The following is a 17,500-nucleotide window of genomic DNA, read 5'->3' on the forward strand; positions in this document are numbered from 1 at the left end:
GTGCAATAATTCTGTAACTTTGTGGTTATTTCTGGGCTTCAAGAGATGACAAAGCAAAGTATGGTGGGCTGCCTCTGAGGAACAAAAAAGGGGAGACACCTGCTCCAGCTTCTCCTGATCTGTTGTCTGAGCAAATAAGCAACATCTTAGCAACAGTGTCATAAAACCTGATTTTAGTTTTGTTCCAGTGCCTATACTTGATTCATTTTAATGGTAGATAATTCAAATGCTGATTTCCCCAATGGCTTTAGGACCAGACGATCACTTGACATCCACAGTCAGAATCTTTGGAGGACTGCCTTATGAACTGGAGTCAGGATCAAAGGGCCAAGGGTGGCTCACTCCCAGTAGACTGCCTGAAAGCAGTCCTGCTGCTATCCCCTGCACACATCTCTTTAGCACCCTAATTGCACTCCAGGAGCTGAACAACTTAGGACCCAATTCTATCCAGGATTCCAGAGCTGATGTAGCTGTGCCAATGGGGTGGATGCTGCCTCCTGATTGGGGTGGTGGTGGCTGGCAGTCATGGAGGCCTCCTCAGGGTAGGGGTCTGTTTGCTTTCTTATATCAAGGCTGCAGTGGCATTGGATAGAACTGGGCCCTTAGGGGGATTGTGTTGCTGATTAGGGAGCCAGAAAAAAAATATAGGAACCCATCCTGGCCTGACCTATAGCTGATTTCCAGACCATGAAGTGTTTGCTTTTCAAAGAAGTTTGTAATTTCCAAAAAAGTGAGTAAATAAATTTAAAAAAATTTATATTTATATTAAATATATTTATATTAAATATATTTTTATTATATTTTTCCCTTGAGAAACAGAATGACTGGATTTAGCATTTGAAGTCAGTATTAGAGGGAGGAAAGAAAAAGAAAGAAAGAAAGAAATAATCTTGCAATATGAAGAGTGAAAGAAAAACAGCTCCTTAGTCTAAAACATGGGAATGAATACATGAGAGTTTAGGCATCCAGGTAGTCGTGGCCGAGTGGTTAAGGCGATGGACTAGAAATCCATTGGGGTCTCCCCGCGCAGGTTCGAATCCTGCCGACTACGTAACTTTTTTATTTCCTTTTCTAAGGCACAATACTTTGCATACCGTTTTTGTTGTCCCGGAACTCCTCTAAATCTCCTTCTTGGACGATATTTAAACAAGCACTTCTACATGCCACCCAGTTGTTCGACAGGGAGCTTCCTCCCTGCCATCCACTTCAACACTGACAGAGTCTTACATATGTCATACCTCTTTCATTCAAGAAAGACTGGCAGTTTCAACTCCTGCCTCCCCTGCCCCCCCCCAGCAGATCCCATGGAGGAGAGTGCCTGTACCTTTAAGCAATGTATAGAAGAGATAATTCTGGCAGGTGCAGCGCCACAGGGAAGGGTTTCAAAAACTGCACCTACTCAAATTCCTTCTTCTATGCCAGGGTTCTCAACCTTTAGCACCACGACCCACTTTTAAAAATGAGAATCTGTCAGGACCCACCAGAAGTGATGTCATGACCCAAAGTGCCATCATCAAGCAGCAAAATTTTTCACAATCCTAGGCTGCAATCCTACCCACACTTCCCCAGGAGTAAACCTCATTTACTATCATTGTTTAAAGCATATACAAAATAACCTGTTCAAAGTACAGCTCTGTAACTTGTCCCCAAATGCAGTCACATCCCATAATAGCACCATGTGTAATCTATTGAAATGGATAGGAACCCACCTGACATTGGTTGGCAGCCCACAGTGTGAGAAACAATGCTTCTATATCTATACATTGCTTAAAGGTATAGGCACGCTATCCTCCATTAAATCTGGTCACCCTGCTCCCCCCATATTAATGGTTTCCTGCACTGAGAACATTTTCTAAAGCAGCCAGGATAACTCTCTCCTATCATAAAGGATGAGCAGGCGTTCTGCAGGCTTGCATGCAACTGAGATTGCTGAGACTTAGGTGGAAAGGCATCAGTACAACCGGTTAGTCAAGTTTTTCCTCTACCCTCCATTCTTACAACATCTGTCAGCCTTCTCCTCGTTAGTACAGTGGTAAGTATCCCCGCCTGTCACGTGGGAGACAGGGTTCCCAACCAGCAGGTCAGTTTTTTGGAGGAACAAATTAGTTGAAAAAAGCAACAAACTTTGTGGAACCTTAAATACTACTGACTGTCGCATATCTTTTCACAAAATGGCACTAACCATTATATCCATGAGTTGGCATGCATACAGGTTGGTATACAGGAAAAAAAGGGAGACAGCAAGGTCAAATGTAAACTGAATGAAAGAGGTGCTGTTGGTGCTGTTGCTGTTACTCAAACGTATGCATGATAAGCACAGGGACCATTCAAAGCACAGTGGCATGCATTCTCTTCATTCTGATGGGCTCATTTAACACGTATATGGAGAGACCAAAGGTTTGCATTGAGTTCTATTCAGATAGAAAAGATATTATATTACATTACAGTTGCATTTTCCACCACTGGGGAGCCATTTGTATAGGTTAGTGCACATTGCAAAATTAATGTTTACCCTGTAGCACTTGGTGGGCCACTGTAAGATCCAGGAAGCTGGATCCAACTGGGTTCTTCTTATGTTCTGAGTTTATAGAGAAAAGGAAGGCTATGCTATGTGAAAAAGAGGTTAATAGAGGAATACTGAGTTACATTTGTAATGAAAATGTTTTCTTCTGCTCTTAAGGTAGTCACGTGGTTCAACCTGTGGATGCAAATTGATGCTCCTATTGAACTAAACTTGTAAGTGTGACCCTCATAGAGTGACTGAGAGCCCAATCCTATTCCTGTCAACTCAGAAGTAAGTCCCATTGTGTCCAGTGGGGCTTTCTCCCAGGAAAGTGTGGATAGAACTGCAACCTGAAATTGTTTTCCTGGGTTCCAGATCTTGGGTCCATGAACAGAAACTGAATTTCTCTCACCAAAGAAGATGAACATTGTCTGGCAGTGAAGTCTTTGGTGATATGGAGCTTATGTGCTCAGTCATTGCATTATTCTACTATGAAAATGCAACAGACTTGCTGATTTTCGCGTTTGATGTTCAATGTCATTAAACTCAACATAGCAATGAACTTAGTAACTAATAAAACCTGAATAAAGAATAACTTATATGCTTAAAAAAACAAATGGAAAGGTGTGCTTCTGAGGAGACGAGGTGGCCGAGTGGTTAAGGCGATGGACTGCTAATCCATTGTGCTCTGCACGCGTGGGTTCGAATCCCACCTTCGTCGACTTGTATTTAATCCAAGAAGCTATTTTTAAGTGCTTATTGGTAGATCAGAAACAGATCCAGAAATAACAAATAATTCCTGCCATTTTAAGTCACAGCTCCTTCAGAGTTGCAGCATAGGCTGGAACACCAACTACACCGCAGAAAGTTACTTTTCATACAACAATCTTACAGTTCAACATTTTAAAATGTTGGTGGGACAAAAAGAACCATGGCATCCGACCTTCTGCCCAGCCCACACATTTAATTCCTGTTGCGTTGGGCAGAAATGGTTTAGTATAAAAGAACTTTACGCCCGAGCAGGGACTTGAACCCTGGACCCTCAGATTAAAAGTCTGATGCTCTACCGACTGAGCTACCCGGGCTCTCGAACAGCAGTCCTTAGAAGAAGTACAAAAAGGTTTTTGGGAGGAAAACTACTTTGCAATTTCCCATTCATCGTTATTTTAGTTACAACGTTGTTACTAATTTAAGAGGCAACTGACCTTCTGCTGAAACTAATCTTTTTGGGGGAAAGTTACAACTAAAACTTTTCGCCAATTAATCAGATAATTAAAAATTTGAACACTGAATCTTGGAAAGAGAAGTAGACATAAGCAATTTTAGGAGATGCAGCTCTTCACTTTCAGAACGATGTCTGCCATGACACATAGGCAAAGTGACTAGATACAACGAAGGGCAAAGTGCCTATACACTTAACCAGAAAGAATTTGGGCAGGTGAAACTTTTTAAGCTCAACCTTCCATGTTGAGCTACACCTGCCCAAATGCCCCCCTCTACTTTATGGTTAAGGGGATAGGCACTCTGTCCTCCACTGTATTTGCTCACCCTCCCTACTCACCCTCCCAAAGTGATCCGACTATGACTCAGTTTTACAGCCCAATCCAGGCATGTCTACTCAGAAGTAACTATCATTATAGTCAATGGAGCTTACTCCCAGGTAAGTGGCTGACTGCAGCCTTAGGAACATTGATATGACGTACGCACATTTGAAGTTAGCAAGTGAATGTTTTGAACCATTGCAAATGTTATAACGTATTTGCAAGATGTATATAAGTGGACTTTTTCCATATTTGCAAGATGTATATGTTTCTTTTTCTACTGCACTTAGGAGTCCCAAAAGCATCTCTACAGAAACAGCATGGATAGTACAAGAGGGGGGATATATTGGAAGGTTCCCCTGCCACACTCAAATACTGCGAACAATAGCGTTCAGCATCCCACTTCCATTTCCACTGAACTCCATGGAAGTTAAGTGCATAAGTAATTGGCTCTGAGCAGTGGCGTAGCTAAAGGGGAGTAAAGCACTAACAGCCCAATTCTATCCATTTTCCTGGGAGTAAGCCCCAATGACTTTCATAACTTACTTCTGAGTAGACATGCATAGGATTGGGCTGCAAGTCTTGCAGAGGGCGTACTCCTCTCTGGAGGCATACGCCTCCGTTTTGCACCCACCACCTAGCATGGCTTGAAAACGGATGGGCTCCTTGCATTGTGCGTAAGGATCCCTGCAAGACTATGTCCCCTTTCACTACGCCACTGATTCCTAGCCGGTCAGTTGCACAACAGCCCTTTCCTGAACTTGGTAGGTGGCTCTTAAAAGAGCCTTTGGACTTGGCGGTGGTCGGCAGGAGGCAGCCCTCTAAGCTCTCTCCCCGCGGATGCGGCGCGCTAGCTGGATGTCCTTGGGCATGATAGTGACGCGCTTGGCGTGGATGGCGCACAGGTTGGTGTCCTCGAAGAGCCCCACCAGGTACGCCTCGCTCGCCTCCTGCAGGGCCATCACGGCCGAGCTCTGGAAGCGCAGGTCCGTCTTGAAGTCTTGCGCGATCTCGCGCACCAGGCGCTGGAACGGCAGCTTGCGGATCAGCAGCTCCGTCGACTTCTGGTAGCGCCGGATCTCCCGCAGGGCCACCGTGCCCGGCCGGTAGCGGTGGGGCTTCTTCACCCCACCAGTGGCGGGCGCACTCTTCCTGGCCGCCTTGGTCGCCAGCTGCTTGCGGGGCGCCTTCCCGCCCGTCGACTTGCGCGCCGTCTGCTTGGTACGCGCCATTATCTCTCGCGTAATAAACGGAGCTTCTCCAACTAAGAGCACAAGCTGAAAGTAGAAGCCCGCGCCAAGACTCGGCGTTTATAGCCCCTGCTCTCTCCTGATTGGCTGAAAGAGAATGAATGGAATTGTTGCAAGTTCGAATTTCCAGGCGTGGGCACTGATTGGACGGTTTCACAAAATCACCCGTGCTCTGACTGGATAGCTTTACAAAACCACCACGCCCCTTTAGAATGCCTAAGTTTGGGCTCTCACTGTGCTCGCCTCATCCACTTCCACTGCTGCGGGGAGTCATGCTGCAGGTCTCCGGGCTCCCTGCACCTCCAGGAGGAGGGTGTACCCAAGCCCCTGCAGCCCCCCCCCCCGAGCGGCAGGATCCTCCCTGCCCAATCCTAGCCATCTTTCCAACCCCAGTACAATGCAGCCCCTTGGTGAGAGAACAAATACTCCCTTACCATGTGGAGACCTCCAGAATTACCCTCCCACCACAGGATGCAGTGCACACCCCATTGGCATGGCTACACCAGGACTGGAAAGTTGGATAGGATTTGGTCCTCAGGGTACAATCCTAATCACACTTTCCTGGGCGTAAGACCCATTGACTATAATGGGATGTACTTCTGCATAGACATGCATAAGATGAGGCTCCTGCATGCTTACTTCAAATAGATGCTTACTCAGAAGTAAATCCCACAGTGTTCAGTGAGTCTTACTCTCAAGTAAGTGTGCAGAGGATGGCAGGCATGCACTCTAAATTTGTGATGGAGAACAGACAACTGAGGGCCCAATCCTATCCAGTTTTCTAGTGCTAGTGCAGTTGCGCTAGTGGGGTGTGTGCTGCATTCTGTGGTGGAGGGGCAGTCACTGGGGCCTTCTCGAGGTATGGGGACATGTGTTCGTTTGCCAAGGGGCTGCATTGTGGCTACACCAAAGCTGGAAAGTTGGATAGGATTGGGCCCTAAATTGTGGCAAGACAGGAGGCATGAAGAAGTTACAAGGGATATATGTGCAGCTTTACAATATTTAAGAATTAAACAAAAAGCAGAGGTACAGATTGCTTAATTGCATACTAAAATTATCCTCTACTAGTTTAATCAATGTGACTGGCCAAAAGAAAAAACTATTTTGCCTCTTTTATTTACTTGGCTTTCAACAGCCTGGGTAGCTCAGTTGGTCGAGCATCTGACTCTAAAAAGTCTCCATCACTTTCCAGAACACACGGGCATACCAGATCCTCTATTCCTGTGCCAAGTATAATAAAGAACCTATGTTTCTTTACAGTTTGAATGAAAAACATCATAGTGTTTCATTTTCTTAATAAGATTTCTACATCATGATTTCCTTTCTCAGTAAGAACTACCAACAAGTGACTGATGCTCACAAATCTCTGCTACTCTGTATATTTTCCACAACTGTGAAGGATCTTGAACTTATTTTTAAAGCCATTTTAGATTTAAGGTAACATTTTAAATTTAGGATAATCTATTAGGGCGGTGGTATTCAAACTGGGGTGTCGTGACGCCCCAGCCTGTGGGTCCTAGCCTCTGCCCCTTTAAGGAGTGGGGGCAGCCAGGAGAAAGGGGGAAGGCAGCCGGGGGGAGGGGCTGCAGGGGCTTGGGTTCACTTGTTCAAGCCTCCCGCAGCCTCCCGGGGGTGCGGGGAGCCCTGCACAACCTTTGGCAGGGCTCCGCAGGTCAGGAAAAGTGAAAGCGGAGCAATCACACCCCGCTCCGCAAAACCGGAAGCAGAGCACGATCACTCCGCTTTCCCTTCTGATGGGGCTGCAGGGACTGGGGTGCACTCTCCAGTCCCTGGGCGCCCCAAGTCAGGGAAAGGGAGAGTGGGGTGATTGCGCTCCGCTTCCACTTTTGCGAAGGCAGAGCAGATCGCCCCACTCTCCCTTTCCCTGACCTGGGGTGCCCTGCAGGCGCTCGCGCAGGGCTCCCCGCACACAGGGACTTGAGGGTGCACCCCAGTCCATGCAGCCCCCTGAGCGATGTTATCCTGGGGATCGTGTCACTGTCTTCCCTCTACCCCTGCTGCTTCCCCCCCCTGCCCCCACAAAACTTACTGTGGAGAGTTTGAAAACCGCAGTATTAGGGTGACAGATGTTCCCTTTTTGAAGTACCCAAATAGGATTTAAAAAATAACATATTACCAAGCCTTCTAATAATGAGTTGCCAAAGAATGTGAATTTTATGCAATCATGGTCTTTTAACCAGGATATGTTAAGCTGTTGCAGAATTGTTGCAGAATTTTTAGAAGCAAGTGTAAAGTAATGCACATTGGGGCAAAAAATGAAAACTTCACATATAGGCTAATAGGTTCTGAGCTGTCTGTGACAGATCAGGAGAGGGATCTTGGGGTGGTGGTGGACAGGTCGATGAAAGTGTCGACCCAATGTGCAGCGGCAGTGAAGAAGGCCAATTCTATGCTTGGGATCATTAGAAAAGGTATTGAGAACAATACCTTGAGGCTAATATTATAATGCCATTGTACAAATTGATGGTAAGGCCGCACCTGGAGTATTGCATGCAGTTTTGGTCACCACATCTCAAAAAGGACATAGTGGAAATGGAAAAGGTCCAAAAGAGAGCAACTAAGATGATTACTGGGCTGGGGCACCTTCCTTATGAGGAAAGGCTATGGCAATTGGGCCTCTTCAGCCTAGAAAAGAGACGCCTGAGGGGGGACATGACTGATACATGCATGGGATTATGCATGGGAAGGATAAAGTGGATAGAGAGATGCTCTTTACACTCTCACATAACACCAGAATCAGGGACATCCACTAAAGTTGGGTGTTGGGAGGGTTAGGACAGACAAAAGAAAATATTTCTTTACTCAGTATGTGGTCGGTCTGTGGAACTCCTTGCCACAGGATGTGGTGACGGCATCTGACCTGGATGCCTTTAAAAGGGGATTGGACATGTTTCTGGAGGAAAAATCCATTACGGATTACAAGCCATGATGTGTATGTGCAACCTCCTGATTTTAGAAATGGGCTATGTCAGATGCAAGGGAGGGCACCAGGAGGCAGGTCTCTTGTTATCTAGTGTGCTCCCTGGGGCATTTGGTGGGCCGCTGTGAGATACAGGAAACTGGACTAGATGGGCCTATAGCCTAATCCAGTGGGGCTGTTCTTATGTTCTTATGTTTTAAAGTGTTACTTGCTGCAGTCAACTTTGCAAGGTTTGGGGACTGGGAACCCAGTTTAAACTGAGAAGCAGGTATAAATAACTGCTAGTCTGGCTAGCCACTGTAAGAGACAAGTACTAGACTTCACAGAACTTGATGGTATAATCTTAACACGAATAGAGTTTTCTGAACATGTAAAAGGTTGAACTGACACTATGTAGCCCAGTATACAGTACAGAACTAGATTTTCAATCCCACTAAAGCAGTGGTTCTCACACATTTAGCACCAGGACCCACTTTTTAGAATGAGAATCTGTCAGGACCCACCGGAGGTGATGTCATGACCAGAAGTGACATCATCAAGCAGGAACATTTTTCACAATCCTAGACTGCAATCCTACCCACACTTACCCAGGATTAAGTCCCATTGACTATCATGGTTAAAAGAATATACATAGTAGCTTGTTAAAAGTACAGGTCTGTAACATTTTCCCAAATGCAGTCACATACCATGGTAGCATCAACTCTAATATATGAAAAATAAAATATTGAAATGAATGAGGACCCATCTGAAATTGGCTCAGGACCCACCTAGTGGGTCCCGACCTACAGTTTGAGAAACATTGCACTAAAGATTATTATTAACAGTATTTATATCCTGCTTTTGAACAAAAATTTCACAAGGCAGTTTACAGAGTAAAATCAAATAACTAATGGCTCTGTCTCAAAGGGCTCACAATCTAAAAAGATACAAAAGAACAGCAGCAGAAGACCACTAGAAAAGACACTGCTGGGGGGTGTGGTGGGCCAGTTACTCTCCTCCTTCGAATTAAAAGAGGAGCACCAATTTATAGTACTTGGAAACAAATCTCATTGAGTAGTAGAGTTTGCACAGGGCTACACAGTAACACCATTCCTATAGTTATTGTTCTTGCATACTTGATGGTTGGCAGCCCAATCCTATGCATGTCTACTCAGAAGTAAGTTCCATTAGTCAATGGGGCTTACTCCCAGGAAAGTGTGGATAAGACTGGGCTGTAAGTTTCAAGATACTGTAACAAGTGTGTAGGTTAAAAAGTTTCTACTATGCGTTGATCAGCTCTCTCTCAGAAACTGTGGGCGGCTTTTAGAAGAGCCTTTGGGCTTTAACAATCAAGCACCTCACTTGCTTTTCGGTTTGTGGCTTTCTGTTTTCTTGGACAGCAGCACAGCCTGGATGTTGGGCAGGACACCTCCCTGGGCCATGGTGACCTTGCCCAGCAGCTTGTTCAGCTCCTCGTTGTTGCGGATGGCCAGCTGCAGGTGGTGGGGGATGATCCTGTTCTTCTTGTGGTCCCGGGTGGCGTTGCCAGCCAGCTCCAGGATCTCAGCAGTCCCCTCAGCCGACTCGTTCTGCATAGTGAAGATCGAGTCTTGGCCTTGGCTCTAGCCTTGCCTCCTTGCTTGCCACGACCAGACATCTCCAAAGCATGTGCACCACACGGATCTCCAAGACCAGAATAGTGGGAGAAGAAGCACCGCTGTAATTTTTAATTGCACCGCGAGCTTGTACCCTGGTAAACTTATTGGCTGACATAGAACAAGAGTATTGTCCACGTATCCAATAGAAAAGGATAGCTTTGTGTTGCTGACATTGGTTGGGCTCATTTAATAATAATAAGCTTGTTTCCTTAAAGGGATATACTCCGGTGCTAACAGCAAAGACATATGATCAGACTGGCCTAAATGGGGTAGCTGCACAACCCTATAGCCGTTTTTGATATTAGAATAAAATTTATCCAGAATATTGAGTCCCCTGGTGGCACACCTTATGTGCTGATGGAATTTAGGGAGATTGACCCACAAATCAACATGGTTAAAATCCCCCGCAATAATGTTTACTGCGTCAGGGAATCTGTTTTGTTGACTGTTAACGGCATCACTCAAATAACCCAGAGCAGAGTCAGCATTTGCATCCGGTGGGATATAAACAGCAGTGATCACAACTACACTAAACTCTCTTGGGAGGTATATGGGTCTGCATCTAACAGTCATATATTCCAGCTCCACAGAGCAGTGACAGGCAATAATCTTTGTATTCGTACACCAGCTGTTTTTAGTATACACACACAGCCCTCCTCCTTTGCATTTCCCGGAGTTCTTGTTCCTATCAAAACGGTGTACTAAAAAAACATCTAATTCAATTACTGTATCTGGTACAGCTGAGTGAAGCCAGGTCTCTGATATTAACAACACACAGCAGTCTTTAACAAACTTGCTTGTGGAAGCCTGCAGCCTCAGTTCATCAGTTTTGTGAACAATAGATCTGGCATTTGCAAGAAAAAAACTTGGAAGCAGCAACTTCTTTGTTGGATTCTGCAGCCTCATCAGGACATGGGCCTGACAGCCCCTCCTTTGCTTTCTCTCCCTTTGGCGTCTCCTCCCTCTCTGCCTTACCGGGACTACAATCCATGAAGAGCCCGGAGTTCTTGCTATCTCTGTGGGTATGTATGTTGCCGAAGAAACTTAGCTGTAATCTCCTGCTCCCTGCGCATTCCAATCTCCACAAGTTCACATTGTCTGTAGATTCTATTCGCCCAGCAGGACATGTTCAAAACAGATAACAACACATACAAAACCAGCCATAAACAATGCCAAGATGAAGAGTACTGAGCCACAGCATGTGAATGTGCCGCCATATTGCCTATTAATAAGCAATTGCTTCCTTTGATTCCTTCCAAATCCCCACGATGGAGATGCTCTGTTGGCGGAGGAGCTGAATAACTTTTTTGCACGGTTTGAGGTAAATCAAACTGAGGTTGCCACACCACAGTTATCAACTCAGCTTGGCTCCCTCCTTGTTGTGGGAGAGCATGACGTGAGAAAGACACTGAAAGCAGTAAATTCAAGGAAGGCTGCCGGACCTGATGGCATTTCTGGTCAGGTGGTGAAAGACTGTGCAGATCAGTTGGCTGGGGTTATGACTAAGATTTTTAATCGGTCTCTATCCCAAGCTATTGTTCCATCGTATCTGAAAGCTTCCACCATTGTTCCATTGCTAAAGAAGTCCGTTATAAGTAGCCTCAATGATTATAGACCAGTGGCACTCACTTCTATTATTATGAAGAGTTTTGAACAATTAATTCGACAGTACATCATCTCCTGTCTTCCAGACTCATTTGATAGATATCAGTTTGCATATAGGGCAAATAGATCAACAGAAGATACTATAAACATCATCTTACATACTGCTTTAACTCATTTAGAGCAGCAGGGGACCTATGTAAGAATGCTCTTCATGGATTTTAGCTCTGCATTTAACACAATTATCCCATACAAACTGATATCTAAACTTAAAGATCTGGTGTTTCCAGATCCAATCTGTATGCGGATATTGGATTTTCTTTCAAATCGAGGGTGAGATTAAGGGACTTTGTTTTTTCTGCCAGGACTCTCAATACGGGTACTCCACAGGGCTGTGTGTTGAGTCCACTTTTGTTTACCATCTAGACCTCAGATTGTACTAATATTTATCCCAGTAATAAGATCATTAAATTTGTGGATGATACCACGTTAGTGGGGCTCATCTCTGAAGATGATGAGTCCACCTATCGCAAAGAGGTACTACGGTTGTCTTTATGGTGCAAGAATAATAACCTTATTCTTAACATCCATAAGACTAAGGAGTTTATTGTGGACTATCGGAAAAGAAAATCTGACATTCGGACCTTGTGTATTGAGGGCGCTTGTGTTGAGCAGGTGGATGAGGGTATGTTTCTGGGGACTATTATGAAGAAGAATTTGACATGGAGTGCAAACACCGTTGCTCTGGTAAAGAAGGCCCAACAACGACTGTACTTTTTGAGACTCATCAGCAGACAAAAACTGTCTGAGATATTGTTGGTAACTTTTTATCACAGCTACATAGAGAGTATTCTATCTTATTGTCTCTGTGTTTGGTTTGCGAGTTGTGCAGTGGTGGAAAGAAAAGTGCTCCAGAGGGTTATCAACACTGTTCAGAGGATTGTTGGCTGTTCCTGCTTTGGAGGAGCTTTATAGGACAAGGTGTATGTCGAAGATCTCAAAAATCCTGAGAGATCCCTCGCATCCTGGTTACCAGTTCTTTGAATTATTGCCATCAGGAAGAAGATATAGGGTGATAAAAACAAGAACGAGTAGATTAAAGAAAAGTTTCTCTCCCAGTGTAGTGTCTAGATTAAATGAGGGGGTACAGTGACTAAATGAGGGGGCTAAATGAGATTAAATGAGGGGGATTAAATGAGGTTAAATGAGATTAATGAGGGGGTTAAATGAGATTAAATTAGATTAATGAGGGGTACAGATTAAATGAGGAGTATAGTGATGTGTTGAACAGAGTTTTAGCGAGGTGGTGATTGTATATGTAGTCTACCTGAACTTGTTGTATTGTTGTTGTTTTGTTTTGGTCTTGTCTTGCTTTACCTTACGAAAGCACCTACCTTCATTGTACTTGTGTACACGGGTACAATGACAAATTTTCTATTCTATTCTATTCTATTCATTTGCAGTTGTCCAATAGGACCAGAGATCATAGCATCCACTAATTTGCTTGGCCATTAAATTTTGAGGAAGCATCATTGGTCCTGCTGACCAATAAGGTTTTAAGTGGCTGAATATGGTAATTAGAAAGAGAGGAGTATAAATACATTGACTCCACTTAAGGTCATTCATTATTTTTTTTGTGTACTGAGAAGGAGGACAGTATTGTTGTGTTAGTCATGCCTGAGCCAGCCAAGTCTGCTCCTACCCCTAAGATGGGATCCAAGAAAACAGTGACCAAGACCCAGAAGAAGGGCGACAAGAAGCGCAAGAAGAGCAGGAAGGAGAGCTATTCCATCTATGTCTACAAGGTGCTCAAGCAGGTGCACCCAGACACCGGAATCTCCTCCAAGGCCATGAGCATCATAAGAACATAAGAATCATGAACTCCTTCATCAACGACATCTTCGAGCGCATCACTGGGGAGGCTTCTCACCTGGCCCACTACAACAAGCACTCCACCATCACCTCCAGAGAGATCCAGACAGCTGTGCACCTCTTGCTCCCTGGGAAGCTGGCCAAGCACGCCGTGTCTGAGGGCACCAAGGCTGTCACCAAGTATACCAGCTCCAAATAATTTTTTTGCAAAAGCCCCTTATTCAAGATCCAAAGGCTCTTTTAAGAGCCACCCGTCTCTTCCTAAAGAGTTTCAATCACACTTTTTGAATGGTGTTTCTTGATGTTGGAAATGTTTAGCTGTTCGATTTGTTAAAACAATGTAGTGGAATCTCCCAGATGCAAGGGAGGGCAGCAAGATGTAGGTATCTTGTTGTCTTGTGTGTTCCCTAAGACATCTGGTGGACCTCTGTGAGATCCAGGAAGCTGGACTAGATGGGTCTTTGGCCTGATCCAGCAGGGCTGTTCTTATGTTAAGCCATTTGTGCCCAGTGCTGCATATATGCAATAGAGATCAAATGTGTACACCTGGGGGCTGGGCAAAAGTGTTAATCTGAGGTTCAAAGGTAGCTTAACAGGTGTTGGACACAGAACTGGAAAATCAAGGTTCAAACCCTCTGCCAGGAAGCTTCCTGTGTGATGTTGAACCAGTCATTCTCAGTTTTGCCTACCTCACAGGGTTGTGAGGACAAAAGCAGGAATTATGTGCACCACCCTGAGCTCCTTGGAGGAAGGGTGATATAAACATGTGAAAGAAATAAAATTTAGTGAGCTTTTGAACATCTGGAGTAGACAAAGGATGGGGAAAATCTCTTGGTTCCTATAAGCACCAGTAGCAACTACCGCAGATACACACCTATAAGTCCACAGATAAGTCGAGGGCAGGTTTAGAGCCAACAAACATGGAATTTTCTATGACCCTCGGATAAGTTGGGGGTTAAACTTAGGGGGGGGGGTGTCTGACTATAGATTTTACCTGAGGCCAGATCCTGAAAAATAACCCACCACTAATTGTTACTGTAGTCTCTAATTTATTAAAAACATAATAAAAGATCATAAGATACATTTTCATTCTTTTTTAAATTCTGGTCTTCATCACCTTTTTGTAAACACTATCAGAGTAAGTGCACTGTAAACAACATACCAGTAAAACAGTGGTTCCCAACCTGGTATTCATGTACTCTCAGGGACACTCAACAGGACCTGTAGGGGTACTTGAAAAATAATGGAATAATGGCAGAAAAAGGCAGGTTGTGCTCCAGAATGCTTTGCAGGGCCAGCAAGGCAGGTAGGAAGGTAGCTAGTTGACTGTGAAAGCCCCACCAATAGCTAGTTTTTGGTCATCAATTCATGGAAAGTGATCCATCACCCAGAATTTCTCAGCACACTTCTGGTGCAAAACAGTGCAAAGGCAGAGTCTTCTGTTCTTCAAACAGATGAAAAGAGAAAACACTGTGATGAATACATGAAGTCTGGGCTTTCATATGGGGGAGATGAGGGCTTGTATTATTAATTACAAACATTTTGCTAATAGGAAGGGTACAATTTATGGAAATGGGCTGCAAAAATTTCACATACTATTCGTGAGTATCTATGGTAGTCTGAATTTTGCTTTTTGACGTCTGAAAATTCAATGCTATTTATCAGTTGCACTGCCTAGTGATACGTCAAAGTTTCCTTATCCAAAATTTAGTAAAGGATACTTGTTTGTTTGCTTCTATGTACAAGGAAGGTTCAGGTATTGTATTTTCACTGAAGATAACAGTTGGGTTTTAAACTGCAAGTGTGGTTTTATCCACACTTTCCTGAGAGCAAGCCCCATTGAACACAATGGGGCTTACTTCTGGGTGGATATGCATAGGATTGTGATGCTAGTTACCAGATTAGCCCCCTGGCTGCTGCTGCTACATTGTGTTACATATTTTGCTGATGTGTATACATAGATTTGAAATGGTTATTTCAAGCAAAGGTCAAAAGTAGCTGGCTGGTTAGCTCAGTTGGTTAGAGCGTGGTGCTAATAACGCCAAGGTCGCGGGTTCGATCCCCGTACGAGCCAATAGAAGTTTTTATGTATTGGATGGTTGCTTTTACTCTCCTTTGAATGTCCATGTTGAGTGCTTTTCATTACAGTACAGTACTGTGACTTGGGCTTCCCTGGGACAGTGGGTAAACAGCCTTCTAGTAGATCTTGGTGGAGTTAATTTTTGAGTATAGTTCCTCCCATGTCAAATATTCATAATCTCAGTGGATTTGTTGTGCGTGTGGGTGTGTATGTGTAATTTCTTTTTTAATTCACACAAATCTATTCTGATGGGTGTCTATTAACCTTCAGGGTGCTTCACATTCAGAATCCTTAAACTTCTGCAGCCCTTATACTCTCCTGAGAAAGAATTCCACCGTGAGTGAAAGTTTTTTTGGGGGGTGGGTGGGGGGATGCCACCTATTTAAAAAACAAAGGTGCAGTTCTAAAAATGTAGCGTTGCGTTGGCCGGGAATCGAACCCGGGTCAACTGCTTGGAAGGCAGCTATGCTCACCACTATACCACCAACGCCTGCATACTTAAAGGATTGTTGGAGAAAGAATATTCATGATATCTTCATAGAGAAAAGCATGGCAGAGAGATTTTGCATAAGCCCTGCTATTATTGTGGGCGTTGGTGGTATAGTGGTGAGCATAGCTGCCTTCCAAACAGTTGACCCGGGTTCGATTCCCGGCCAACGCAGCATTAATTTTTAGAATTGTGTATATTACACTTGTAACCATACAGTGATGGAACCCTCTGCCCATGATAGCATAAACGCCCAACTTTTTTATTCCCACCAGTTGTAGGCCTGACTTTTTCATCAGGTCTTCAGAGAATAAGTCTTGGTAGTCCTCTCTCTTTCTCTTTCTGCTGAGTTATTTCACTGTTGTGTAAGTACTGCAGTTATTTTAACTTTTTTGTAAAGCACTCTGAGTCTAGAATATACTTTCTAGATTGGCACCATTCTTTGGCACCAACTTTCTAGAATGGCACCATATGGATGTTTAGAGACACAATTCCAGAAACCCAAAGAAGCAAAGGGGGGGGGGGGTTGAGTTATTTGAAGAAATAGCTGCTGTTCAGATGGTTGATGGACATGAATGAGTTAAGGTCTTTGGAGGGAATAATGCCAGGATGCAGAAAATCTACCTGATGGATCCTACCAACATCCATCAAGGCCAGCATCCTCTTGCTTTACACTGTGGCAACCTGATTTTACTGGGAAGGTCAAAAGCAAAGAAAAGAAACTAGAAAGAACCAAATGTTTGGGGGTGGGTTTCTCAAGGAGGCTTCCTTCCACATAGGCTCTCTATCTTTGGGTGGTGGCAATGGGAGCTACTTCTTCCCTGTTCACTCCCAGTTAAAAGTGTGAAGCAGGGAGCTAAGTGTTAGTCATTGGCTGCTAGGTGTTTCACCTGTAAGGCTCTTCTCCATTCCTTTACATCCGTGAATTGCCCTAGGGTCTGATGAGTTCTGGCAACTTTCCTTCATAGTCCTCAAGTCCAGGCCAAAAAGCTAGTTCTTACATTCAGAACACTAGTGGACAGATTCAGTTCCTCCAACTTGGGTGAGGTATTGACAGACCCTGCACAGGGATCCCTAAGTCAGACCAGAATTCATCTTTCAGACTGTCCCCAAAATGCCCAGCTTACAATATTGAAATACCCACAAGGCCCAAATTCTCTGACTTAAAGCTCCTATCTGACCCTTGTTCACCAGCCAACATCTAATATCCTTCTCAGAAAACAAGCTGGCTCCAGGATAAACCTAGTATGGGCCACCAAGGACGAACAGAAAGCAATAAACAATGGCAATAGACAAATAAGGATGTGGGATGAAAGGGCTAGGGTAAAGGGGTGATAGATTACCAGAACCTCAGTAATGGATATCATCTGTAAACAAATTGTTGATACACATCGAATTGCCTTCCCAAATCAACATCCTGAACTGATAACGAATGCCAATTTGTATTCCTGCCTGCTTGTGTGTTATTTTTCCCATGGATGTTATTCTCTCTTTGTGTGCTCTTGTTACCCCTCCCCCATTTGGAATGCTCTATAAAACCTGCATTATTGGAACTCTTCAGGGTCCTCCACCTGTGTGTGTGGGGGT

At 44.3% G+C, this 17,500-nt stretch overlaps 1 protein-coding gene, 6 non-coding genes and 2 pseudogenes across 7 annotated transcripts; 5 read left to right on the forward strand and 4 right to left on the reverse strand.

The window, feature by feature from the left end:
* Positions 1–969: 969 nt before the first annotated feature.
* Positions 970–1,051, forward strand: TRNAS-AGA (transfer RNA serine (anticodon AGA)). The gene has a single exon. It is a non-coding gene; the product is annotated as a tRNA-Ser (tRNA).
* Positions 1,052–3,142: 2,091 nt separating this feature from the next.
* TRNAS-GCU (transfer RNA serine (anticodon GCU)) lies at positions 3,143–3,224 on the forward strand. The gene has a single exon. It is a non-coding gene; the product is annotated as a tRNA-Ser (tRNA).
* A 291-nt stretch (positions 3,225–3,515) lies between these two features.
* TRNAK-UUU (transfer RNA lysine (anticodon UUU)) lies at positions 3,516–3,588 on the reverse strand. Its single transcript has one exon. It is a non-coding gene; the product is annotated as a tRNA-Lys (tRNA).
* A 1,277-nt stretch (positions 3,589–4,865) lies between these two features.
* LOC136651948 (histone H3) lies at positions 4,866–5,276 on the reverse strand. Its single transcript, XM_066628723.1, has one exon. The coding sequence runs from the start codon at positions 5,274–5,276 to the stop codon at positions 4,866–4,868; it is 411 nt and encodes a 136-aa protein (XP_066484820.1).
* Positions 5,277–9,572: 4,296 nt separating this feature from the next.
* LOC136651679 (histone H2A type 2-C-like) lies at positions 9,573–9,871 on the reverse strand (annotated as a pseudogene).
* A 3,276-nt stretch (positions 9,872–13,147) lies between these two features.
* Positions 13,148–13,545, forward strand: LOC136651651 (histone H2B 1/2/3/4/6-like; annotated as a pseudogene).
* Positions 13,546–15,346: 1,801 nt separating this feature from the next.
* Positions 15,347–15,420, forward strand: TRNAI-AAU (transfer RNA isoleucine (anticodon AAU)). Its single transcript has one exon. It is a non-coding gene; the product is annotated as a tRNA-Ile (tRNA).
* A 424-nt stretch (positions 15,421–15,844) lies between these two features.
* TRNAG-UCC (transfer RNA glycine (anticodon UCC)) lies at positions 15,845–15,916 on the reverse strand. The gene has a single exon. It is a non-coding gene; the product is annotated as a tRNA-Gly (tRNA).
* Positions 15,917–16,015: 99 nt separating this feature from the next.
* On the forward strand, positions 16,016–16,087 carry TRNAG-UCC (transfer RNA glycine (anticodon UCC)). Its single transcript has one exon. It is a non-coding gene; the product is annotated as a tRNA-Gly (tRNA).
* Positions 16,088–17,500: the final 1,413 nt, after the last annotated feature.

The sequence above is a fragment of the Tiliqua scincoides genome, chromosome 5, assembly GCF_035046505.1.
Source record: "Tiliqua scincoides isolate rTilSci1 chromosome 5, rTilSci1.hap2, whole genome shotgun sequence".
In the NCBI taxonomy this organism is placed as follows: domain Eukaryota; kingdom Metazoa; phylum Chordata; class Lepidosauria; order Squamata; family Scincidae; genus Tiliqua; species Tiliqua scincoides.